Below are 26,093 nucleotides of genomic sequence, written 5' to 3'. Positions count from 1 at the left end.
AGATTCTGGATTAGAGAGGTAGTGAGAATATTGGAGATTGTAGGAAGTGAGGGGTGGAATGACAGGGATGGAGAGGGCATCTTCAGGCTGCAGTCAGGGGTGGGTTGGTGGGGGGGGGGGGGGGGGGGCAGGAAGTAGCTAGATGTTCAAAGGCCCTTCAGTGGCGCTTTTCAGGAAGTGCTTACTCTGCCAAGCCTGGGAATCTCTACTTTATGACAATGTGCATATTTTCTTTGAACTGGTAAACTGTACCTGGACATCCAAGTGACATGACAGTAATTGCTGGAGACAGTTATTTGCTGCTGGTAGTCTTCTTTGAAGTAGCTTGCTCTGCCTTCTCTCGTTTGGGGGGGGGGGGGGGGTGAATGCTCCAAACTTGAAAGGTAAAGATAGAGGTGGTGTGATTATGCAGTGAGCTTAAATCTGTTCCGGGAAAAGTGGGCACTGAAAGTATATCCTGGGGTAAAACAATCAATCACTCTAATGGGACCTCATATAGCTGGTACCTTTTGCACTGACTGACCTCGGTGCATTTCATAACACAGGTTCAGTTCCAGCTCAACTGGCAAGTCTGTTCTGCATTCAGGGTGACTCAAGTAATATGATTTAATGAGACTGAATGGGTTGGCTGCTCTGGTTCTTCTTTTGCTAAAGGATGCCCACTCTCAATCTCACTTCAGGGGCATTTACTGGGCATATACAGATATGTCTGTGAAGCATGACAAGTTCAGTGATTCAGAATCCTGACTTGTACTGGTACATACAGCAAATTAGTATCCTAATAGCAGTGCACAAGCAAACAGGAGTCACACAACTTTTTACCAATATGCATTTGATTGTTATTACTTTTTCAGTTGTTACTGCCTGAATTAGGCTACACTATTTTGCAAGAGTTCACGAGATAATGTTGGACAGTGATATTAATGGCAGGAGGTACTGTGAAAAGAAAGTGTTCCAGGGAGATATTAACAACTGAGAGTTGGGGGAGGGGGAGCTGCTTGAACATGTTGATACTACTTGTTTAACATTGTATGGCCAAGTATGAGTTTTGTTCAGTGGAATTGTTTATAAACTGATGGAGATTAGACGCATTCCCCCTCACACCCATCCCACTGCATCACCATATTGAGAATTATACACATTGCACTGTTCCTATTGTTTTATGGTGTAGAAGCTTAAGGCGCTGACAAATTGGTATCTTTGACGCATGATGGCTTGAATTTCACCTTCTCACATGACCTGTAAGCTTTGAATTGTCTTGATGCAGTTCCAATACTTCTGCAATGCTGTGTGGTCTTTCCGTTGTCTCTTTCTCTCTCTTTTTTGAATCCATGAACCATATGAAAGACACATGCAAATATCTCCCGCTCGTCCTCTCTCACTCTCTCTCTCTCTCTCTCTCTCTGTGTCTGTGTGTTTGTGAGTGTGTTTTGAGTAGTGTGTGTGTTGTGTGTGTGTGTGTGTGTAAGTGTGTGTCCTTGATTTGGATATAGGACAACCTCCTGATTAAGATTCACTTCTGTCTTCCTGGCTGCTTCATTTATAACCCACCTGTGTGCAGGCTGCATTATGTGTGACTTTTTGAACGGATAGTGACCCTATCAATATAAAATAAAATAATCCCTTCCATGCAGACATGTATGCACATATTAAAGTGTAAATTATTATGCATGCTAATATTGAAGTGCCTGAAGATGTTCCATGGAATGTCGTGGGTGGGAGTTGTATATGAAACACAGGCGTGTCTCAGGCATATGGCTGCTATAATTCATAAAGTAATGCACCACGAGACTGATATTCATTTCATTGCATTTCATCTACCCTGTGGGTAGTCTTGTTTATGATTATAGGTCAAACACAGCATGGCTTAGCCTCACATGCACACACCACCTCTTGTGGGTCAGACACAAGCAGATTAGAGTCATAGTACAATTGCAAACCTTTAAACACAGACCTGAGTGTCTCCTCGGTGGCCTCGCATAATGTTGATAACTTATCTATGACAAAACCAGTTATCCATTACAGAGTAAGTGATAAGAAATGCAAGTTGTGTTCAGCCGTTACATATTATCGACCTCATTCTGATTGTGGCCTGACAGCAACCTTTGGCGGTGCCTCTTGAAGTTGTGTCCCTGTCTTAGTCAATGGTACAGTTCGCCAGACTCATCTGCTGCTGTGCAGGGTTGATGAGGCCTTTATCTCTCTCCCTCCCAGGGACCTGGAATCATTTCTGTGTCACTGGAAACAGACGCACGATGCCACTGGACGCTCTGTGGTCAGTGTGGACCTTCTTGGTTCTGACCGTGTGGGCCCTGGGGTCCCGAAGTGACACCCACTCCACCCCACGCGTCTTCCTCTCCTTCAAAGGTAAGGGACATCCTACATCCAAAACTCAAGTGCTTTTTTTATTTTATTGTTCCGGACAGCCTCTCCCTCTATTGGGAGAAGGGAGAGCCGCTAAACTGCTTCCCTTCATGCTGACTCTCCCAGTCTGTCCTCTGGAGGGGGCTTTCCCTCATGCGCCATTTTACGCCATCCTGCCTAATTTTGCGACCAGCGGACCATGATGATGAGCGGCGTGTGTGTTCTTTGCATGACCGCCGATTCGATGACTAAAAAACGAGCCTATCTGGGCTCCGATAAGCGCTTTCGGTTTTTACTGGGGGGGGGGTCAAAGAGGAGACGGACGCTCATGTTTCACTGCTGCACGCTCCTAATGAACAGGAACAAATCATGCGGCTCTAATTCGCTTCCCCCTGAACATCCTGGTATGGAGATTTCCAACAGCTGTTTTCACTCCGTAAGGTAGAGGAAGTGGTTGGAAGAAAGGGGAAAAAAGCAAATGAAATCCACAATGAGCTCAATACTGTGATAAGGGAAGTGCTGTCTGCAGGGGATTTACAGTCAGTATCAAAGTCATGATTCTTAGTCTAACTCTCAGGTTATTTAGATTTTTTTCTAACACTTGGGCTGACAGAATAACCCTTAGTTCAGGTGTAAGTTACAGCAGCAGGAGTTGTTATCACTGGTAGTGGAATGAGGTGAGGCAGTGGGATGGTATGCCTTGCGATCTGGCGGTTGTAGGGATTAGCCAGGGGGCAGTGGGTTTTGAGACAGTGGGGATTATGGAGAGCAAATTGCCCGGATTGCCAGAGCACAGTGATGCCCCCCCACCCCCAATAGCCCCCAGGCCTGTCCTGCACAGAGATCCTGCGATTAGCGGACAGAGCAAGGGGACCAGGAACGCTCGTGTTTGCTTTGCCCTGCATTCCCAGGGCTCGAGAGCAGAAGTTGACTTCATTAAGTAGACCGCCGCAGCTTGCTGTTGTAGCCAGGCTTTTCCGCTTTTTTTCCCTTTTAATCAAGTCGGATTTAACACTTCAGTGGGCACAAATCCAGAGCCTGGCATTTCTTTCCTACTTTTTCCAATATGCCCCAAGAAGTTCTCTCTCTCTCTCTCTCTCTCTCTCTCGCTATCTTGCTCTCCTTCTGATAGTCTAGCGTATTGAAATGTGGTTTTGACTGTGGAGCCATCTCGACTGATTGTGCATCTCCTCATAGATCTTATCACCCTGTATTAAAATATTATTCCACAGCGAACCACATTCAGTGCTTATAAAACAGGAAACCTTTCTCGTCCATGGATGTGTACTAATTCGCCTCTTGTGAGAGTAATGCAATAGATGAATAACTGGTCTGATCTTGGGTTCATTTTTATTCAGATTGGGGGTAATTTAGAAACAATTTAGAAATGCTTTTTAGGTGCGTAAGAAATTATAGTTCTTTTTTCTGAAGTAGCAATACCAAAGGAGGGGTTAAGGAATTTGCCTTGTCTGTGCAAACCGCATTCCATGAGTGAAATGCTTTCTTTTTGCTTACCTGTTTGTTTTCTTTCCTTAGTCAAGTCGGATTTAACAGTCTACTGGTTCTGCGTCTGTGAACCTGCGAAATCTGTGAAAGTAAACTTTTTCTTTTCTAGGTATTTTTTGTTGCTTGAGTTTGAATCGGTTTTCCAAGTTCCTAGTTACTTTCCTCTTAGCAGACCAGTATCAGCTTTTCATCGGCTGGAATGCAGCCTTCACTCTCTTTCTTGTGATGTTTTAACGTTTCACCCATGTAGAAGGAATACGTTTTTTTTTTTCTTTGATTGGCCAGCAACATGCCTATATTTTTTATTTTATGGCCCGTTGGAGCTCTTATGTTTGTAATTAGTTTTAACAAGGAAATATCTCTGTTCAAGTCCCAATCAGAGAGGTATTGGCTGAGGTTGGGCCTGAGTGGTAGCAATCTACATCTGAACCTCCAAAACGCTGCTGGGCCTCTTTCTTTCCCATTCTGAGTGTGATGAGGATTCTGGTTCTGCTTCTCCAAGCTGGCACAGTGACAGCAGGGACTTCAGCCGTGATTGCCCTCTACACACACAGGCGTTCTTTATTTGAAAATGCACATACGCTACGTTAATGGCAATGTAGCTCATTAAACCCTAATGAGAAACACGGCGGTGATATCCTCTCAGTAATAACATGGGTGAATCGAGTTGATCTGCTGCTCTGGGCCAAGGTTAAAACCTTGACCTTTTAAGTGCCCGGGCTCCTCCAAACAAGACCAGCCCTGTCCACTCGTATAGTCAGTTGAAAGCATCATTGCCATTTTTCAGGCTCTGTGGCTTCCTCCTCCTGTTCCTCTGGGTTTTGGCAGGGACAGCCCCTGGAGGATGTCCATCACTTAAACAGGGGCCGTTCACTCAATTTTTTCTGAGACGAATGGCAGATGTAGAACGGTGGACGGGGATGGGGAATTAATCTCATGATGTCTCATAATACTGTGTTGCTAATAGGATCAACCCTCACGTAAAATGCATTATCTAAGTATTCTTAATAGAAATGATGAAATGTGCTCGCTGAATAGAACAGAACATTTTACTGCATAGGTATGATGTATTTGGAATGCAGCTTTTGTTGCAAAGTTTCACACATAATTCTTACATGTATGGTTATGAACAGATTTACTGTGGTAGTGACATGGTGACATGTGGTAGCCCCCGTCACATTAAATTTTAGTACAAAACCGTTAAAGAAACAGCATCATAATAACAATGTAGTTAGTGGAGAGAATAATCTGGATTTACTCCAAAGGGCATAGTATTATTTAATAATTGCTTGGGACGTTTTGTAAATATCTTCCCAAATATTTGCCTTCAGTGAAAGTATTTATGCACCGTAGACTGGAGTATGAGGTAAGAGTCTGGAGTCTGGACTTTGGGCAGGTTTATCTCGCTCCACCCGGCTGATGTGAAGAGCAGGACTTTGACAGAAGAGTCAGGAAGTGAAATATGATTGGGTGGCCAGTGTTCCAGTAGGAACCTAGGAGTCCGTGTGGGTGAGAAAGCCCTGGCTTTGAGGAAGGGTGAAAGGTGACCCATGGAAATTGATCCTTTGCTCCAGAGGAGAATCTGATGACGCCTTCGTTGGCAGTGACACAAGAGAGTCAAGTCCACCCTCCCCATTAAAGTCAGAGAAGCTACCCAAGGTCAATTGCTGAGCCTAAAAGAGTCTGAAATCTCAGACGGAACTCACAGGGATCAGAGTTGACTGAGGAACCCATTATAGGTTTTATGGCCCTTTTATTAAATTTACTTTCCGTCCGTGACTCTTGGGTGTACACAGGGCCAAGGGTAGATCATTCGTTTTTTTACCCATCCAGTCCAGCTTCTGCCCAGCCAAACTGCAAAAGAATATTTTCATAATATTATTTCAGATTCAGGTTTTTTTCAGCGCTGGTTGAGGACAAAGCCGGGAACAAAGTGCCTGCAGTGAAAGTTAAATCTGCATGCAGAGATTATGAGAGGGCATTGATCCTTGCATGTGACCAGCTAAGTAAATGTTTACATGAAGGCCTCCATGTAAACTCATTTAGAGACGACATTGCCTTTATGTGTGTCGCTCTGCAGATTATTGCCCTCCCTCTGCAGTATAAACACACACTTTGCAAATGAATGCGCACTGAATGAAAAATACCAAAAAAAAAAAAGGAAAGCATTGAGAAGCCATTACACCGCAGAGGTTCGGACACATTGTTTTAATCATAAATTTGCCCGATTGCTGCTCTACTGCCTGCACACATGTTGGCACACAGTTTGTGGGCAGTAAGGGCTGATTTTAGTAGTACAATTAAAATGCATATTTATGTTAACATCCCACAAGATTTAAAAACACAGAGTCCTGTCCCATTGACTGTCCAACAGTGTTCAGTTTTCAACGGGTTCTTATTTTATTTATGCTTTCTGTCATTTGGCTCAAAGTGTCCTGTTTTCTTTTATTGGGTGTGAAAGGTGAATGTTCCAACTTTAAACAGAGAGAGTCCTCCACCCAGGGGGAGTCTGGAGTTCTCAGGGCATTGCACTTAGAAACGGCCCAGAATTCGGAAGTAGTCAACGCTCAGCTCTGAATGTTATCAGCTCTGATACAAGGAAAAGGGCATATCTGTAAAGAGAAAACCAAAGCTTTAGCATGGTTAATAACTTCAGACAATCACGTTTTCAGCAGGAGAACATAGTGATAGACATAGGAGAACACCCTTCCCTAGCTGAACTGTGCACTGTGAAGGCACAACTAAATTGTGTTGTTGTTGTTATTCAATGTAACTTTAAGGGATCACCTCAATAATTAATGATTGAAAGCCTGTTGCTTGTGTTCACTTGAAATGTAGCCGATGTCCTGACACACCTGATGCACCATGTCTGTGTCCAAAGTGAAAACAGAAATCATTAATAATAATTTAATGTAAGTTATTGTTCACTAGGAAGTGCTGGCCATTTTCAACCAGTATTTTTTAGTCTTTTGTAACCTGAGTAAAATCTGTAGAAATAGAATGGATTGAGCGGTCCATTGATGAACTGTGTCAGCTCTTAGGCTGTATGTCGCTGTGGTCAAGTGACAGGAGATTTATTGATTTATGCTCTGTGCTGCATGTATTTCTAAGACCCTGGTGCATATGCTGAAAAATTGTGGAATGTGACTTACAAGGTGGGGATGGTGATAACTTAGACAGAGGAACAAATAAAAGCAGAAGTTTTTTTTTTTTTTTCTCATAGTCTGGAGTCTGGTATTTTTGATTGAACTAAACTAGACCTGTAGCATGTCAGGGATTGCATATCATAAGCCGGAACATTTTTGACATTTTTTGGGCATTACAAAAGACTCTTATGTACTCAAACCAAGGCATTTATGCAGTCCTCTTCTTTTACAGTTATAGCAAATGTTAATGTACCGATGTAAAAAAGAAAGAAAAATGTATCAAATATTTTTTGTAGTGCTTGCATAAATTTGGTAGCAAGAGACAAGGATAATATGTAGTTGGAAATTTGAATAGTTCACCCAGTATAACTGCAGCCTTTCAGCTTTATGAAGAACATCCAAGTTCTGTTGAGAAATCATTCATTTGGAGAGTCGGTCTTGGCTGTCTGTTTCTTTGTGGCGCCAGAGCTGCTCACACATGAAACATGCCATTTGCAGGACCCTCCAAAGGGGTTAGCAGAATCCATGATGAAGCCTGGCAATCCATTTCATTTATAATAACATGTCTCCAAATGGAATTCTAAGTGTTCAAATTTTTTATTATTTTTTATTTTGCTGTGGTTAAGGGCACCAGCAATAATCTAGTGTCGTAAGATTTAGCCAAGAGTGAACAAGAACAGCAAAAGCACTTTTCAGGGCTGCGACAACTTTTCTAACCTTTTCACCACCTTGTGGTAAAATTAGGTACTGTTGTTACTGAGAAGAAGTCACAAGGGATGCTTTCCCTAGCTAGAGTGTTTTATGTCTACAGACTTCAGGGGGGCAGGGGGTGGGGATGTTTGGGTGTAATTCTAAATGTGTTGCCTCATCTTCCATTTCAGCCCCAATGCTGCTCTCTTGCAGCCATAACTTAATACTTAAATGATGATCTCTCACACACAAAGAACCCACTATTCACTGACATCTCTGTAACTCAAACACATTAGAGGACTGTCTGGCTCACTTGGCAGTCACTTTATAACTTGTTACCCATCATCTACCTCTGTTTCCTGGTAACGCAGGTAGTTGTGCCAGTTATTGTAACTTACATTTGCTGAGACTGTACAGATGCTAGGAAAACAGAGAGACAGAGAGAGAGAAAGGGAGACAGAGAATTTGAGAAAGGGAGCTGCTTTGTGGTGGATCTGACCACAGCCCATGCCTCCTGGTGATCTCGGAAGAGGAAGTTTATCCACGTCCCATTTCTCAAAAGCAGTGTTGGTTCTAGTAGCACTTGTTTATCTACCACACTGACATCGGAGCTAGGGCTAAGTGCCTCAGCCCATCCCAGTCAGCCAAACAATACCATGATATCAGTGGGCAACTGAAATGTCAGACTTGGGACTCCGGTGAGAAACCACAGTCAAAACCAACCTGCTTGAGAGAATTTGAGTGACCCTTGCCACCTTTCCCAGGTAGGATAAACCTGAAAAAGGTCTACCAGTCCCAGAGGGGAAATCTGTCTCAGAGCACAGTATACTAACAGAGTGGCAACAAAGAACAAGTACAGGGCCCGTGGAGCCAATGCCAATCAGTTAAGACCATATCCTTGGATCTCTGTGATTCTGTGGTGTGTGAAATTGGGTCACAGTGTATCATCTACTCCATTTGCCCAGTGATGTACGGTCCTATAGCTTACCTAAAAACGCCCCCCTCCCCCACCCCGAACTACCACCACCACCACTCCTGTCTCGATTTCTGTCTCTGCCCTCTTCTCGTTGATTCTGGAATTCTGGTGCCGTTCTGCACAGAGCAGCTCTCTTGATTTTTCTCTCTCCCTCTCTCTTACCCCCTCTCAATCCTTTTCTTCCTGGCACAGTTGAAAGCATATGCCTCATTGGAGATGGCTCGCTGGAGCATGCACAGACCTTGTTCACTTACTGTAAAACTGAAAGAAATGCTGACTGTAAATTACTCGGATACCGAGATACCGGCACCGGTTTGGCCACGACCCAGACCCGAGTTGCATCCAGCAGTCAGTTAGGTTTTAAAGAAAGCACGTCTCTGCTAATAGGAAAATCTCTGAACGGTGTAGTATTTTAATATGACGGTTAACCAGGGAACAGGGACAGGGGGTGGTGGTGGAGGACTGGAGACAGCTTGGCTTCGCCCTCCTCCGGGGGAAACAGAAACGTCTCACCCATAGCCGGTCCAGGTGGGAGCAAGCTGGCAGATTGCTGCTACCAGAAAACACACTTCATCCCAGCTGTCAGATTACCGTCTCTGTTTCTGTGTGTGTGTGTGTGCCTGTGAGGTTTTGGATCCTGAATCGGCTGTGTGGTCTAGCCGCAGTCTCTCCTTTCCAAAAATACAGTTAATCCCCCACTGTGTGCTTTGTGACCTGGAGGAGTGCAGGGAGGGTGAAGCGAGAGTCGCCAGGCTGGGCGAGGGGGGAGGCTGACCCACAGTAGCTCCCATCGTAAATAACTAACTGGGACTGCTCCGCTAATCTGCGAGAGCACAGTGCTGCGTGTGCCACTGAACAGGATTAAGAGCAGATAGAGCATGTCCCGATAGACGCGGGTCAGGAGGTTCATGAACACCCCACCGGGCCACATGTGAGCAGGGAATTGTCGTGCATGCTGTCCCAAATACTGTGGCATGCAGTTCAAAATTCCAAGGCATGGCTTCTAAGAAAAATGCTTTGCTACTACAATCCCCTTTCCAATCTGTGTCAATGTGAATGCCCATCCCACCTGTGCTGTAGTTAATCAACCCCAACTTCATCATTCTTAATGTTTTTGCCTTTCAGCTGTTGGCACACTCGTTTTATATGTATGTAAATGAGTATCTGTTGTTATACTTGAGAACTGTGTCTGGCTGTTACTGTGAGAGAGGGCCTAATAACTCAGTCTGAGCAAGTCTATGGCTGCTCTGAATCCCTCTCAAGAAACATTTAAAATAAGTTTCCAAATTCACATGGGTGGTCCAGCATATAATTTCACTGGTGTAGTCTGGGGGAACAGGGGTCTCTGGAGGTTCTGGTGGCAAGAGAGCTGGAGGTTAAAGGTCAGGCTCACTGTTCTCACAGCTGCTGGATTCTGGTCAGCACAGCTGGACGAGAGGTACCGAGAGAGCCAGTTGGACAAATGAATTGGGGTGAGTGCTTTTGTAAGAGCCACTGGGAGTTTCTTCAGCTGTCGAAGATGAATAATGGCGACAGTGCCATTGCATCCTCTTGCTCAACTTCACTCTCTGTTCATCTACTTTCCTCTTCACTTTGACCTTCTTTCCTGCACTCTGCATGGTGAAAACAGAGGCCTGCACCGTGGTCTCTGAGCAAAACGTCTCCCAGGAGGCAAGACCACTCAGTAGGAAACTCAACCCCCGATTCAGGATTACTGAAGGAGGAGAAACTGAAGGTGACAGGGTGCGGTCTAACTATAGTCCCCTCGCTGTCTTAGGCATTTTGCCTCCTGGTGCATTTATTCTGTATAGCCTCTCTTTTTCATTTTCTGTTTCTTTCCCTCACTCTGTTTTTTTTGTGCCTGATGGCAAGAGACTAGCAGTGAAAGCAGTGGACTAAGGAATGCTAGGAATTCCTCCCGCACTCTTTTAGCCCACACAGGATAAGGGATGTATCGATTCGGTGGGATGCCCTTCGCTCGGACTTTCACCTGTGGAAGTCGGCTGGCATTTGGTTACCGTTGCTGTCAGAGCCTCGCACTGATGGAAACTGAGATGCCCCGCGTAGGAAATAGCCACCGTCTCCCCCTGTTGCCTCTTCTCGTCTTTCACACTTGTGTTGTTGCATCTGTTGCACTGACCATGCAGGGACATTCCATCCAAACATCATGAATCACTTTGATTTCTCCACTGAGCCACACAGCCATATGTTTTTTACTTTTTTTGTTTGGTTTTCTACATGTCAATATACTGGCATGAGATAGATGTATATCTCTTCTGCTCGCCCAAAGGGACTAATGCAAGAATTAAGAGTAGGCCAGTGTTCCTGCGCTGATGTGAGGCCTTTATCTTCTAAAGCTGATTACACAAGGAGCATGTAATAGAGCGCTTAATCACGCAGCATTCGCTCCAGGGGTGAAATGAATGCACACAATCCAAACAAAATCATGAGCTTTTCCTTTTTGTATTAATATCTTCTGCCTTTGCCAGGTGCGTATTTGGAAGAGGCACAGACAGGGGCTTTAGAGAATGACACAATTCGTTCAGCCAGGCGTTTTAACCACAATCATATTCCTCCACCTTATCTGTCTCTCTGAATTCACATTATCAGGATGACAAATATACAGTTGCATTGCCAATGTACTTCCACAACAAACAAATAGGGCAATAACAATATAATAACACAAATACAATAATAAACAATCACAGTTTCAACCCCCTTCCCCTTTTTTTAGATTGTTGCTGACTGAAACTTCTCTTTTAGTTTTTATATAGCTTACTTATACCCAGTTTATGTACAATGTGAACTGCACGCATAGGTCCCAGTATAAAGTAAATTGTGTTGTAAATTTTTTGTTTGACTAGGCTAAACACAAGGAATAAAGACTACCGGAAACCATGAAATGTTCTGGTGTGGCTAACATTTCTGGTTGTTTCCACTGTTAAAATGATTATTGTAGCATATTACATGCTGATAAATGACCTGCTGAATGTTGAACATAGGGGGACTATAAATGGTAGACTGTTTTCTGTGTAGGAAGAAACGTGGATTTGTTGGTGTCAAAACGGGAAATTCATTTTTTTTTCTTTCCTTTATGATTTTTTTCTCTTTTTTTCCCTCAATTTTTTTCTCTCCCTTATGCAATACCCCTACAAGTTAGCTGTGCACAACAGCTTTCAGGCACTATAGCTAATGACATTTGCCCTGATTTGTTCAATTAATAAAACAGTGTTTTTTTTCAACATCAGAAGTCTCCCTGTCTTTCTGTCTGTCCATATCTCTTTCAATTTCTGAGGAACAATCAGTAAACTTGACATAAACAGGTACTCAGGACTTCAGGAACCCTCTGTAATTTCACCCATTTCCATCTCCTTCTTTTCTCCTCACTCTCCCAGAACTTCCTCTATTCCTTTAACCATAGGCCCATTTCCTTTATTAATCGCAGAAAATACTATACAGTTGAAACTGTAAGTGTCCTGACTGGATTACTTAAAAACAGTAGGCTGTGTTTTACACTCAGCTTCTGTGTATCCAGAAGCTGAGTTCATCTTAGTTCACACTGAGGCAATCTGACCAACCAGGCAGAGGGTACCAGTTAGGGATGCAACATTTACAGCTTCCCCCAGGTCCAGTTACAACACTCACAGGAAGGAGACTCACAGTTTTATTTTGTTTTTTCTAGCCTGACCATGACAGCCTGTGTAGATCATAGTTATTGTTATTATTTTTCCCCATAAGAGACTTTTCCTCTTAGCAGCTGTGGGTTCCTTGATGGATGATCTCTTTCTCTCTTCCTCGGCCTCTCTCCATCATATGTGAGAAGGCAAGGTGCTCACAGGGGGCAAGGGAAATGCACTGATTTATGGCTGTTGTAATTTTCTGGGTTTAGTGGCAGTTTACCTTGTAGCTTCAATCCCTCTTCCAAAAAGTGCTCTCGGGGGAAGTCAAGGTTTTGTGGTTGGTAGGGCGGGGGCACATGGTAGGTGTTGCAACAGAAACATCCTCGTCTTTACCCCGATGCCTGCTACAGGTCTCCATACCAACACACCACACAGCCACAGCCACACCCAAATGAATTATGACAAGGGACAAAAATAAGATCCAGGGTCGTTAAAAGCATTTTATTCTTTGTAAGCAGGCCGATCCTGTAAAACTGGAGAAGTGAGTCTCTGCTGCAGACGCCCGTTGGGTTTGGCTGTCGCCGTGCCCCTCTCTTGACTCTCACAATGAATCGCTTATGCAGAGTGACACCCTTGAGGGATATCCTGTGCCTTTTAGCGGCTTTGAGCGCGGCGAGGTCTAACAACAGAACTGATGGCATGAAAAAGGTTCATGACACCAGGGGCTTTGTGAAGCACAGGCAGGTGTTTATTAGAAGGGTCGTGGAACTGAATGGAACATTCATAGATCTAGTGCTGCTCTAGTGGAAGATTAAAATGTCAGGTAGGATAATGCTCCAGACGGATTAGAGGAGCTGATGATGAATGACAGCCGGGTCTACCTTTGCGCCACAGCTAAGCTGTGTCTGTGCAGCCTCTCTCATCTGAACAGCCAGTCCAGCTGGGCAGACTGGAGCCGTCCCACAGGAAAAGTGGACTATGAGCATTCATGCAACAGCCTGGAGACTGGGCCTTGATTGAAGGAATGATTAATTAGGGTTAATTACCCGTGGAGTGGTTGTTGTTTCTTTTTCTGAGAGTCTTCAGATTTTAAATAGCATCAAGAATTCTGGAGGGGAAGAAAAGGCACTTGTAAGTTGTGTGTCATTAGCTAGCCTCTCAGTGGAAGAGCTGCAGAGGAGATCTTCAGGAATGCTGGGAAAGCACTTGTGGTTGTGCCGACTGGGAGGATTTTGGATAGCTGTTGTCTGAGCCATAATACTGAGTATTCCTTTGTCTTTTCATGTGACCACTGTGAGAGTATTATTCTAGTGACCCTCTGTCTACATGACAACAGGGTAGCCCTGGCAGGGGTGGCAGTTACAATAGAAACGCAGCACGATGGTAATGGATTAATTTTTTTGTAAAGTAGTATTTCTCAAGCAACAGATGAGCATTTTAATATTCATGTCATAACCTCTGAGTGTTCTCCTCATCTTTGTTTTTTCCTCAGCAACACAAGGAAGTGAGTTCTATCTCAGGATGAAAAGGAAAAAATTAGGGAAAAAAACAAGATTAATCGCCATCTGTTTTGTGAATGAACTGCTGTGGGTATTTTTGCCAGGCTGTCACAATAGTTGTTTTTTTTTTTCATGAGCTGTTAATTATTTGTCACAGACAAAACTTGACCCATTGTCCTCAAAGCTGAGAAAAATGTGAAGACTTCAGCACTTAGGCTAGAGGGAATTCCCCCTGTAGACTGAGGTCAGCTCTCATTCATCCCTTCCCCACATGGAGTAGATTCTGTACTTTAAGCAAGTTGGTTCATTGAGGCCATCTGCTAGCATTAATGGTCAGTTATGATTTATCATTACTGGTACTTGATGGCGCTGCTGTGTGTTTGTGTGCGTGTGAGTGTGTGTTTATGTGCAGTTTCCCATGCGGGAAAAATCTAGGATAAAAACTGTACACACACGAGACACGCACACATAAACAGACAGGCACAAACACAGAGCATGCATACACACAGATGCATACACACATAAACACGCACTCAAAAGTCTCCTCCAGATGTACTGACGTTGTGGGAGTTCTCTCCTGAAAGGTCAGTAAACGAGGTGTGACCTCTGGGTGAAATTTGGAGGAGCGGGGTCAAGGGCGCCTTCCCCCGTGTTTACGCAGCCTGCTGTCGTTTATTACCCTCTGCCTGTCAGCCCTGGATTCGGTTTCTGCGGCCGCTGACCCGCGCTGCCACACTCAAAACATTTGGACACCCACGAGAGAAGTGCATTGTCCTGCTGCCTGAGGACGACAGGTCTGGGTTTGACTTGGGTGTGGGAGGGTGGGGGTCGCTCACATCTCTGGGTTGGGGGTTGGGTGGTGAGGGGGGATTAGAGAAGACCGTTAGAGGCAACTCTCTGTCCATTAAGGGCCATATCCTCACGCAGAGCGAGCCATCAGAGGCCGTCGTTCTGCAGTCTGGTTTCGAATAACGCTTGTCTGACACTGTGTTTATCTGCGTCCTTCCCTCTGTCTGTAGCGTTACATTCTGGGGCAGCAGTGTAGCATAGTTATAAGGAACAGGACTCGTAATTGAAAGGTTGCCGGTTCAAATCCCCATTGGGGCACTGCTGTTGTACCCTTGGGCAAGGGTACAACAGCACAACAGTACTTAATCCAGAATTGCCTCAGTTAATATCCAGCTGTATGAATGGATAATGTAAAAAATTGTGATCTATATAAGTCGCCCTCAGTAAGAGCATCTGCAGTGGGAACTGCTACTATCTGGAGAAGAGAGGATGGAAGTGTGAGAGAGCCGGGTTGACAGCAGGAGGATACAGTATACAGCACAGCTATGCTCTGTTCCCTATCATCCTCACTGGCTGTTTGCTGACTGAGCTCATTTTAGTGTAAACCATGTCCTCGCTTCAGGAAAGCGTGTGTGAAACGTCTTTTAGTGAATGGCCCGACAGCCCCCTCTCTGAATGGAGCCCTTTTGATAGAGATATCGCATTACTCATTAACGCATGCCATCGACCACACAAAGGGTGTAAACTGGCCATCGTTTGTGAAGGACTCAGTTTCATGCCAGTCCACCTGTGATTACATTTTTATACAGCTAACCAATAATCTTCAAAATGTATGAAAAATGTGTCATCCTTATGTGATGTTGTGATGTGATGTGATGTTGGCAAGCAATATAGTTTTAGTCATTATGCAATGCTTTATTTCCAAGGCCACACATTTCACAGGCCACACAGGCCAACTGTTGAAAATAAATGACATTGTCCGCTCAACAGTTTACTAGAATTTGAACTGATGCAAAGTTAGTATCTGCACCTTCACGTGGTTAAATGGAAAGCCTTTCAGCTGGTTAAAGCGCTGTAAGGTGAAGTTACAGATTCCCTTTTTTGTACACAACATCTCAATCTTAATCATTTAGACTGGAGATGAAAACATTTGGATGGGTGTCTGGAGTATAACAGAGCCCTGCTTTCTGTTACTCACCATATATGTAAGATAAGTACTTAAATGGTAATGTGTCCAAATAGTTCTGTCAGAGGGCATTCAAAACGGTTCTGTGTTCACACAGCAGTGCCCTCCAGGACAAGAAATCATCTCCAAACAAGTCATCGACTTGAGTTAAAAGTGTTGCTGTCTCATAACAATCTCTCATAAACTACACATTGTGGAGGTTTATTATAGACAGAAGGTGTGGAAGAAGTCCAGACTCCAACCTCCACTGTGGTAGTGTAAATCATGACTGGACATATTCTGTGTATGTGTGTGTGTGTGTGTGGTTTTGACCCAACTATAGTGGTTCACTTGAAATATCTCAGCAAAATCTGTTTGAATAAAATTTCACTATACAAAAATTGTTATGGCCAAAAAAAAGATTTCACTGGGTGCTCTTGGGATACAGACCAAACAGCTGTCCGAATGTGGAAAAGAGATTTCATTTTGGAAGCAAGCTCATGCCTGACCACACTCTCAGAGGCAGGCTTTTTGACTGCTTTGTTTCACCTCCAAATTAAAATGCCATTAGAAGGACCCCTCGACAGCCTACCCTCTCACCCAGCTCTGCCTTTATGGATTGGCTCTCTTTCTCTTCTCTACCTTTTCACCAGGACCCTTTACTCGGCCAAATCCAGGTCCTCCTAAGATGGGTGGAATTGCTAGAGCTACGTGCTGAGTGTGGAAGCACAGGGCGGCCACGCGTGGTGTGAAGGGGCCTTTGAAGCTTTGTGTTGCGCCTGCACTGCCGTTTCTCTGGGTGGACACTTGTGCGTTGGCGGAGTAGGTGTTAATTGTTATGTGAGGAGATGGCTCTTCATGAGTGGCCATTGATGTGGTGCCAACACTCTCCCCCTCCATCCCCCGAGGACTGTTTTTGTTTGTATCCCATCTTTTCAGCCGTTCTTGAGAGCTTCCCTTAATGGGACAAGGGTGTGAAAGGGGGACCCGCAGCGTGCATTCCTGTTGTTGTTGGTGTCGCCTCCATGCTCCGCCCTCCCAGGGGGAACTGTATGGCTCTACACCAGAGGGGCGTTTGCGTGGGTTTGCCCCACTCATTCACAAGCTTCATTCATATTCTGGGAGACCTGGGGGCGGATGCAAAAACCGGCATCAGGCCCTTCTCAGTGAATGCCTCCTCAGCGAGCTCGTAGATTCCTGTTTACATTGTTGCATGCCTTACCGTAGGTTGCAGTTCTTAACGGCAACATAGCAACGGTAAATGAGGTAGCTGCTTTCTAGAGCAAACCCAAATGTAGGACTTGGATCATTAACCGTAACAGTAACACTTGAAGGGAAAGAGAAGCTCTTATTTTCTTTCTCTCTCATGGCCGTGTCTGTGCCATGTCAACGCTGAGCACTCTGTTGAAATTTAGGAAATGTGTGGATTGTAAATGACAAGGGAGAAAGGAGGCTGTTGTTAACAAGTGTTGGGAAATGTTCTGATGTACTTCCCTGCAGAGGAAAAATATTCAATAGGCTTTAGAGAGAAGTGTGCTTGCATCAAGTGCGTACTGTTCAGGGAAAGATGACACATGTTAAAACCAAATGAAAACTTGTTTCTTTTTTATTTGATCTCACTCAGGCTTGGCTGTTGTTCCTGGAGACTTTTAGAGCAGGAGTGGCGTCTGTGATATTTTCTGGTTATCAGGTTGCGAGGTTGGATTTCTGATGGTGATCGGTCTCCCAATGTTTTTTGACATTGGGGAAACCATTATTTATCACAAAGTCAAAGCAGAGGTCACCCATCCAGGGCTGTGAATGCTGAGGGATCACGTTTCTGAGTGACAGGGGAAAATCCTCTTAGCGAGAAGGGCACTGGGGAGCCAGGCTCTGAGGTCTGCACAGGGCCCACGTTACCGAACCATGTACTAATGATGACACCAGGTCCTTTTCAGTGATATGCGTTGCCGAAAGAGCCTGTGTGTGCGTATGTATGTATGTGCATGCTTAAGTGTATGTTTACATGTGCTTGCATGCCCAAATTAGCTTTCTGAAATGAACTTGCTGCTTGCTCAACTGTATCACAGAACTGGGGGGAATGCACTGCAGATGCAACTAACAGAAAACACATTCTTCACGCACCCCTAAAAAGGACTCCATGACACCGTCACTTGTTGAAAATGTAATTAAAAGCCTCTCTTATTTTGTAAATGTTTACAAAGTGTGTGTGTGTTTGTGAGGGGGGAACTTGTCCCTGCTTAACTTTCTAAATGCTGCCTGCTTTTTCCTCATCCTTTGACGAGGGAAATGAATATTTTATTGGCGCTTTACTGTTTTACCGTTTAGCATGAAGATGGTATCATGTTGGTCCCTGAGGGGTGTCCTGCTGTGTTTCCCAGGGTATCAGTGCGCCCTTTTCGCCTTTCCTTTCTGTGGGAAGACAAGCGGGTTAAGACTGCAGAGACAGAGAGAGAGAGAGGCAGAGAGAGGGAGAGAGAGAGAGAGAGAGAAAAGAAGAGGTGCCATTTCATGCTTCCACTCATTAGGGCCTCTGCTTGGGTCCCAGGTCCTTGCTGCAGGCCGGGGATACAGCGGGGATCAGCTTTCAGCCGGTGCTCCGTGTGCACCCACAGTTGTCCCTCTCTGCTGAAACTCTTTTGACAGGTTTAGGACTTACCTTAGTATCCGTGCTGGAATGAAAATGGAGGCAGAAGAAAAAAGGAGAGAGTGGGAGGAGATGAAGGAGATGGATAGGAGGGAGTGTTGATTTTATATGTCCGTGCTGTAGGATTCCTTGGCAACACTAGAGATCTCATGTCATGCTAAGAAAGCCAGTTTGAATCCTTGAACCTGTTAGAGAAGGGAAAAGGATGAAAGAAGAGAGAGAGCAAGAGCGAGAGAGAGGGAGAGAGAGAACAGAGAGCAAAGTATACAAAGGGAGAGACGAGGAGGAGGAGGTGAATGGTGACCCTGGCTGTGCTTGGGTCCTCTGTCTGGAGCTCAGAGCTCCCTTCAGTGCTGTGGGCTTGTGAGACCTTCTGTAGGCCTAGCACAACTCTGTAAGTCTGTCACCACTTTCTTTTAAGACGCCATCATAATTCTGTCAGCGATGCAATGATGTAGCCTGGCCATGACAACCATCCGCAGTTTTGATCTTGTGAATGAGTAAACAGAAGTGTTTCCATTGCGGCAGACCAGAGGGAGGGTTTTTACAGGAGCCGTACGTGCCCCACCTCCTGCCCCAGTGTGAAAAATGGCCTTTTAATGGCAACCATTTCAACCCAAATAAGGCAGGATCCATAAAACAAACCCCAGGGAATATGGGAGGGGGAAACAGCAGTAGAAAATAAACGCCTTTTCCTGTTTTCAATCCGAACGCAGAGTTGAATAAATCAAGTCGGTCGGAACAAATTAGCAGCGGAGAGATAATTGACGATGTGTGGAGTTATTGTGGGTTAATGGCATGCCGAGGGATGCTTATGGCGGGATTAACTCATTAACGCCCATGCAGAGGCAATGTATGCGCGAATTAATTCAGAATCACATTATTTGCTTCTTTAGGACAAAATCACTGGCGATCCTAATGAATTTGACATATGTGGTATTGGTTTGGTTCCGTGCCATTTTAATTGACATTTAATGTCACATTTGCCTGCAGACGGTAAATTGTGCTGCTGTTAGAAAACATGACCCAATCATTTCCATTTTATTCCAGATTTAGTTTGTGATGTCTGTATTACTTGTCAACGTCCCAAATCAATTAGATATGGTGGAATAGTTTATCCTTTTCCAGAGAATGCTTATTGTGTGTTTTGTCTGTAGACAGAGTTAATCGGTTGGAATATAAATATGTAAAATATGGAGCGAAGGAAGTCCAGCAGTGCTTCTTGTAATAGAATTAGAAACAAAAAACTTTAAGAATTGTAGTCGCTGGACTACATTTCCCACCTTTCCATGAAAAATGAAATAAACCAGACAGTAATGGAACTAGCCTGCGTATCAGGCAAACTCAATGGAAAAAGGGCTGCAGGACTCCATTTTAGAGTCAAGTTCACATTAATATATTTGTTCTTTCAAAGGTGGCATTTTGGTCCTGTAGCAGTGCGTTGGGCCATTTCTGCATCAATTTACTATTCTAATTTCAAGGTTATTTCAGCTCCTGGTAAGCATCGGCTAGCCAGCAAGAAGGTCCTCTAAAGCCTGGTGAGTTTCAGCTTTTTCTCCACTATCAACAGGCTGCTTTGATTAGCTTGTGCATTTGGGTTTAATTGATACCCCACTGGAGCAGATGGGCTGGGGGGGCATGACCTGTCACCCACATGCCACTCCCCCTTCCACACACATAGGTACAGTACAGTGCCAGCCCTCTACCGCTCCCTCTCTCAGTTGCCAACGGCATTGAATCCTGTGTTGGAACACAACCCAACGTCGGTCCGGAGCTCCTTAAAGCCTGGAATAAAGCACAGAGTGTGCTCTGTTAAAATGTATCAAGGCTCTGACTGGAGCCCACAGATTCACTAAGCAGCTCCAGTGCATTCCATTTTTCATGTTCCATTTCTTTTCTTTTCTAAGACCATGAAATAGTTTAAATCATTTGAGGGTCCAATGTTTAGAGCGTGTCACATAAGAGGCAATGCCTCAGTCTGTTCTCTCAGGGACTGAGACCCTGCAGCAGCATGTTCATCAGTGTCTTTAGCACTCATCTCCAGAAAGAGACAGGTAATCGATAAAAGATCATTGCACAGGTCTGTGCCGCGCTCGGCTCCGAGGATTAGCAACTGCCTCTCCATCATCGGGGTGCTATTATCGTTTTCTCCAGAGATACCTAACAATTCACTTCAACCCTGCCTTGGAGAGCCAGACAATTTATTTTCAGAGTACTTTTTTTCTGTGTGTTTTATACTCATTTGAATGACATCTCAGCAGATGTTCCGCTGACATTCATGGAAAGCGACTGATGTTATTATCTGAGGTCTCTCGTGTAAAAATCTGATGGCTTGCTCAGTGTTCCTTTTCTCTTTTTTCCTACTGGTCTCCTTCAGGCAAAATGAGTATTCCTGTCATTTTGTTAGGGATGGTGGGATAAAGAGCAGGGACAGGATCCAGAATCCTTTTTCATTGCTGGAAAAGCGACAGGGTGACTCTGCAGTCTGCAATATCAGTTAATAAGGAGAAATGTTCTCATAGTTACTGTCTTTCACAAGATGGAATTAACAAGGGTCATCATTACTCTTCTCTGCTAGCATATTGTGTTTCTGCCATTTAGTATATATGCAACGGGGGGAGGAAATGATTGATTTCCACTGGATACTATGGCTTGGAAAACACATTTATAGAAGTGATGTCGTCATCTTAAATGATTATCTGCAATGCACAGTGTACAGAGTACTGTGTACTGTAATACACTCAGTTGCGTTGGAAGTCCTGACCCAGTATTGAACATCTTTAACTTCTTGCTAAATGAAAAAAAAGTTTTGCATTAGTAATTTAGAGCAGCAAATCTTGGAGGAAACTTTTTTGGTCACAAATTCCTGCCTTCTTTATGTAAGATGTGAAACACTTCATCATAAAATGTTTAAGCCTGCTCCAGCTTCAGATCGAGTGGCCCGCGTCCAGTTCAGACCTTAAATTCTAGCCAGTGAATGAACCTGATGAAGCATGCCTCAGGGCCCAGACCTGACCAGGCTCTAACGGGACCAAAGGAGACTGCCATATGCATTATTGCTGGAAAGTCACTGCGGATTGAATGGCCCAGTAACGCAATTTAATTAAACGCCTTGTCCCTTAATCTATTTACCGAGATGGTAGAAACTGATACTCTGCCACGAGTTCAAAGGCGTGCCTGATTCTCCCCATGTGTGTGATGGCTGACACAGCTTGCTGCAAATGTCTGTCCTGAATAAGCCGCACCATTGATCTTTTTCATTTCCTTCTGTATAAAGGTGTGAGAAAACCTTTGGCCTTACCACCTATTGCACAGCTCTCTATTGGTAATTCATACTTGTAGTCCCATACTTTTTTTCCAAAAAAACTTTGGATGTCAGTTACATTGTATGTCACAAGAAAATATACTGTTGATGTATCAAAGTCACAAGTCAAAAGGTGAGTAAATAAGTATATTGTCCAGGCCGTTTGGACCATCTTCTGAAGTTAATGAAAAAGCGACTTCCCTTGCAAAACAAAAATCCAGTAGTTCAAGTTTTGATTTCTCACTCTGAAGGAAAGTATTGTTCTGAAAGGTTAAAGGGCATTAATGAAATGTACAATTAAATAATGTGAACAATGATACCTTTTCCTGTTGTTGTCACACCCTGTTCAGCAGCTACCATCTCAAAGAGCCATGGTTATGTGGATTAGGCAATGTGAGGGAAGATCATGTCGAGACCAAAGTAGGCTTTTATTAATTTCACATGATGTGAAAATCAAAACATTACCCCATTAGCGTGATTGACTGAGGATCATATTCACCTGAGACCTTCTGTGAAATTCTACATCCTCTTACAGAGTATAGTGCAGAAATTAAAAAAAGAATTTGCCTTAGGTAATTTTGCCTTAGTTTTGACTTGTCTGGCTTAATTGCCATGGCAATTAAAATACTTTTTTCAAAATGAATATGGTGGAGGAGGTGGTAAATAAGCAATCAGGATATCTTTTTTTTCCACAGCTTTCGGTGTGCAGCAGGCACGACACCGGCACCTCTCCAGCACTGCAAGCTGGTAACTGAAAACAAACAAGCCAAAAAAAAAGAGAAAAAGATGACACATTCGCATTCACGTTCTCTGTCCGAATCAGATGAGCTGAGCGTGACCAGATTTCTGTGATTGCAGGTAGCGGGCGGCTTCCCTAGTATGGTGATCCAACGGCAGAGGTGGCTCCGTAGGAGACAGTGCATAAAAACATGCCCTTTGGATTTCATATCAGAGCCTCTTTTGTGGCTGGCTGGAGTGTTGATTCGCACGCAGGTGTCGTGCGATAAAAGACAGCTAGCATCCGGCTGTCCTGGGACCGCCAGTAGTGGCGATTGCGCCACGCCCGCCCGAGCTCGCCCTATCCCATGCTGGATGGAGGTGGGATGACTCGCTGACACCTCCTGTCTCATGCGTCAAGCTCTTCAGGCTGATAAAGAGGAAAAAAAGAGGAGGAAGTCCCAGCGATAAGGGCATCTCGTTCTTAATTCCTCTTTTTTGTAAAACGTGTCCAAGCACATCCCATGCGGGCGTGTTGACATCCCCGAGCCACAAACAGAGGAAGAGGACAGGAAGGAGACACATGTATGCTGTGTCACCCATTACTCTGTTTCTGTTTCACACTGATTTTTGTGTAATTAGCTGGGGGGGGTTACCTTCTCCCCCTTCATTAAAATGCCTGTGTAAAGCACAGCAAACAGAAATCAATCTGTTAGGATGGGCCCTGATGGGAATTCGTCCCCTGTGGCATGGAAACCAAATGCTTCCACACAGTTCAGCTAATGTAATGACGAAGCCCTGTTTTTGATGAGGATGCTGGTTGATACATTCCTTATTGATCTGAAAGCTTCAAAGTAAATATGACTGTGCAAACTTCACAGAGACATTAGGTAGCAAATGTGAGCATTCTCAACAAAGGTCAGTTTTTCAATTCACTTTATTGTGGAGATCTACAGAGAGAACATACATGTTGACAGTGGGATGCATGTGTTTAGACATGGAATGTCACCTGGCCATCACAGCGCGCACCAACATCCCCCCCCCCCCCCCCCCACAGCCCTACCCTCCGGGCCTGGGACAGAGTTGCAGAAAATGAGATTAGCATCCAGGGATCATGGAGGAGATGGGGGATGATGGCTTTTCCATGTTCCCCCTCAGAGCTGTTTTAACCGAGCCCACTCGGCTGTGTAATATTACCACACGCCTGCTTCATTCCTGAGCCCACAGAGAACATGGCACTCCATGTATCCCTCTGTGTCTTTATCAGATGGAGATGAAGAGAAAAAGCAATGGGCTGAATGACAGACAGCGTCAGAGAGAGGCAAAAGAGAGAGAGAGAGAGACAAGGAGGAGATAGAGGGGAAGAAAGACTGAGAGGGAAAAGATAGAGAGACAGGGATAGACAGAGAAATTTGAGTTTGAGAGAGAGAGAGAACAGCACTAACTTGTCCCGACAGCCCCTCTATCTCATTCTGACCCTGTCGCTGTCAGAATGGAACCCACACTGAAAGCTTTACAACACAACCACCCCCTCCCCTTCATTTTGCCTTTTATTAAATGGGTCAGCAGTGCACTCAGGCACAGGCAAATTTGACTTGTTCTGAATGCTCCCCATCCCCTGAATGCTACCCTTCCTTTCTGAGTCTTTTTGTGACCAAAGAAAAAATCCATTTTTTCCTAGGCTCTTTACACTAGAAATGCATGAGACAACACATGTCCATGTTTCTTTTTTGGAGTGTTTTTTTTTTTGAATATATGCTTCTGGGGTGGAACACGGTCCAGCTCAGATTTGCCTGTTTTCAATCACAAAACTCCCTCCTCCCCTATGTCTGCCTCCCAGCTCTACTTCATTCATTTTTGTGACTCCATTGAATGACTCTTTCACCTTTTGCATTTTGGTCAAAAACTGGTTTTAGAAAGTATCCACCATTTCTCTCTTGAGATTCATCATTAACATTTACTGTAGTTCTTAACCTGCAGTTTTGTGCTTTACTGTGGATTGAGAGGTTCTTTGTGCAGCTTATGTATGAAGGGACTGACTGTAGCATGGTATATCGAGTGTAGATTGGTTTCTCTTTGAACACTTTGTGAGTTTCCTTTTTGATACTTTGTGGGGTATCCTGTATTGCCCTCTCTTGAAGGAAGCACTCTTTCTTGATGGCTTAATGTGGTTTATAGTAGTACCCTAAAGGTCTAGAGAAGAGTGTGAGAAAGAGGGAGTTTGCTGTCAGCCCAGGGGGAGGAAGGCTGCAATAAGGTTCTAGCAGAGATACAGATCTCAGCTCTGCTCTGCAGCCATGAGTCTGTGCCTCAAAGTGGAATGCGGCTTATGCAGCAGGAGCCAAGAACCCAATTATCTGGCAAGGAAAACGTGTGCTCCTGCTTACTGTTCCTTTTGTCCCAGTACCCCACTGTACTGCACTCTCTCTGTGCCTTATTAATAGGCACATTTACAGACATGCACACACAGACACTCACATACACACACACACACACACACACACACACACACACACGCTCACACACTGAGGTCTGAGGTCAAGTTTTCTTCAGATTCCAGCACAGCTCTCTGTCTCTGTCTCTGCTCTGGAATTAGCTGTTCTTTTTTTTTTTCATTCATCCCCTTATGTGAGCCTGTTGAAGCTCTCTCCCTGCTTGGCCGATGGGCCATTGGCAATGGGATGGGGAGTGGGTGGGTGGGTGGGGATGGGGATGGGGGGGGGGTGTAGGGTTGGGGGCACAAGGTCACAGGGTAGGATGTCCCACCTGTCTATCAAGCCTGAAAAGGATCAGCAAGGCGGAGCTCTAGCTGGCGTGAGAGATAAACGTCTCTCATACGGTCAGTCACAGTGGGACACGGTCATACAGAGATCTCCTTTCAGTGATGGACAGTAATCTACTGGGCTGTCAGCCCGCCTGTCAGTACCATGTGAATCTGAGCCGGGGGCCTGGTTCTGTAATCAGGTACGAGATAGGCCCCATCGCACACAGGGCTCATCAAGGATTATTCTAATGGAACTGCTGATTCTCTTAACATAGTCATTTTCCATTTATGGCTGTGTGCGTTTGAATTTATCACCATGGGTTTGGGTGGGGGAAGGGAAGGAAAATGATGTGAACAACTGTCTTTTGGGGCTGGATTTGCATGAGGACAAGACCATTTTCTTTGGGCCGTGCTCCTTGCATTGACCCTTGCGATACAATTGGGATAATGTCGGGGTCACTGGATGACTGTGGAGACCAGTTTGATTTTAGAGTAGAGTCCACTGAGGGATATAGGGGAGCTGATGATTTCCTAGATGCTAGAGAGGAACCAGAGCAATACAGATTGACAGGGGCAGCAGTGTGATTCACTGGGGAGTGGTTTTCAGCCTGCAAATGAAGTGGGCTTCTGTGTTCAAAGTGTTCAAAAGAAAATCACCAGGAGCTTTAGTTGGCTAGTGAAGTTGATGGGACTGGAAGTAAGGATAATGGGACAGGAAGTTAGGATGATTGGGCAGGGAGCGAGGAAGATGAGACAGGTGGTGAAGACTATGGGACGGACAGTGAGAAGGCAGAAACCCAGAAGTGAGGGCAGAGCAGCTATGGGTCAGAGCCAGACTCTGCTCTACTCAAGAACAGACAGTACCTTCTGATTGACTGTGCTGTTTGCTCATTCCCCTTTCAATGA

General features: G+C 44.7%; 1 protein-coding gene across 2 annotated transcripts in view; it reads left to right on the top strand.

Moving 5' to 3' along the window:
* LOC118778922 (semaphorin-3F-like) overlaps positions 1–26,093 on the top strand; it is an 80,944-nt gene that overhangs the window by 3,863 nt on the left and 50,988 nt on the right. For both annotated transcript variants that reach the window (XM_036530722.1, XM_036530721.1), the window contains exon 2: positions 2,215–2,367. In XM_036530722.1, the coding sequence (XP_036386615.1) occupies positions 2,256–2,367 (112 nt within the window). In that variant the 5' untranslated portion in view covers positions 2,215–2,255. The remainder of the gene's footprint in view (positions 1–2,214; positions 2,368–26,093) is intronic.

The sequence above is a fragment of the Megalops cyprinoides genome, chromosome 6 (genome assembly GCF_013368585.1).
Source record: "Megalops cyprinoides isolate fMegCyp1 chromosome 6, fMegCyp1.pri, whole genome shotgun sequence".
NCBI classification, from domain to species: domain Eukaryota; kingdom Metazoa; phylum Chordata; class Actinopteri; order Elopiformes; family Megalopidae; genus Megalops; species Megalops cyprinoides.
This window is presented reverse-complemented; position numbering and strand designations above follow the sequence as displayed.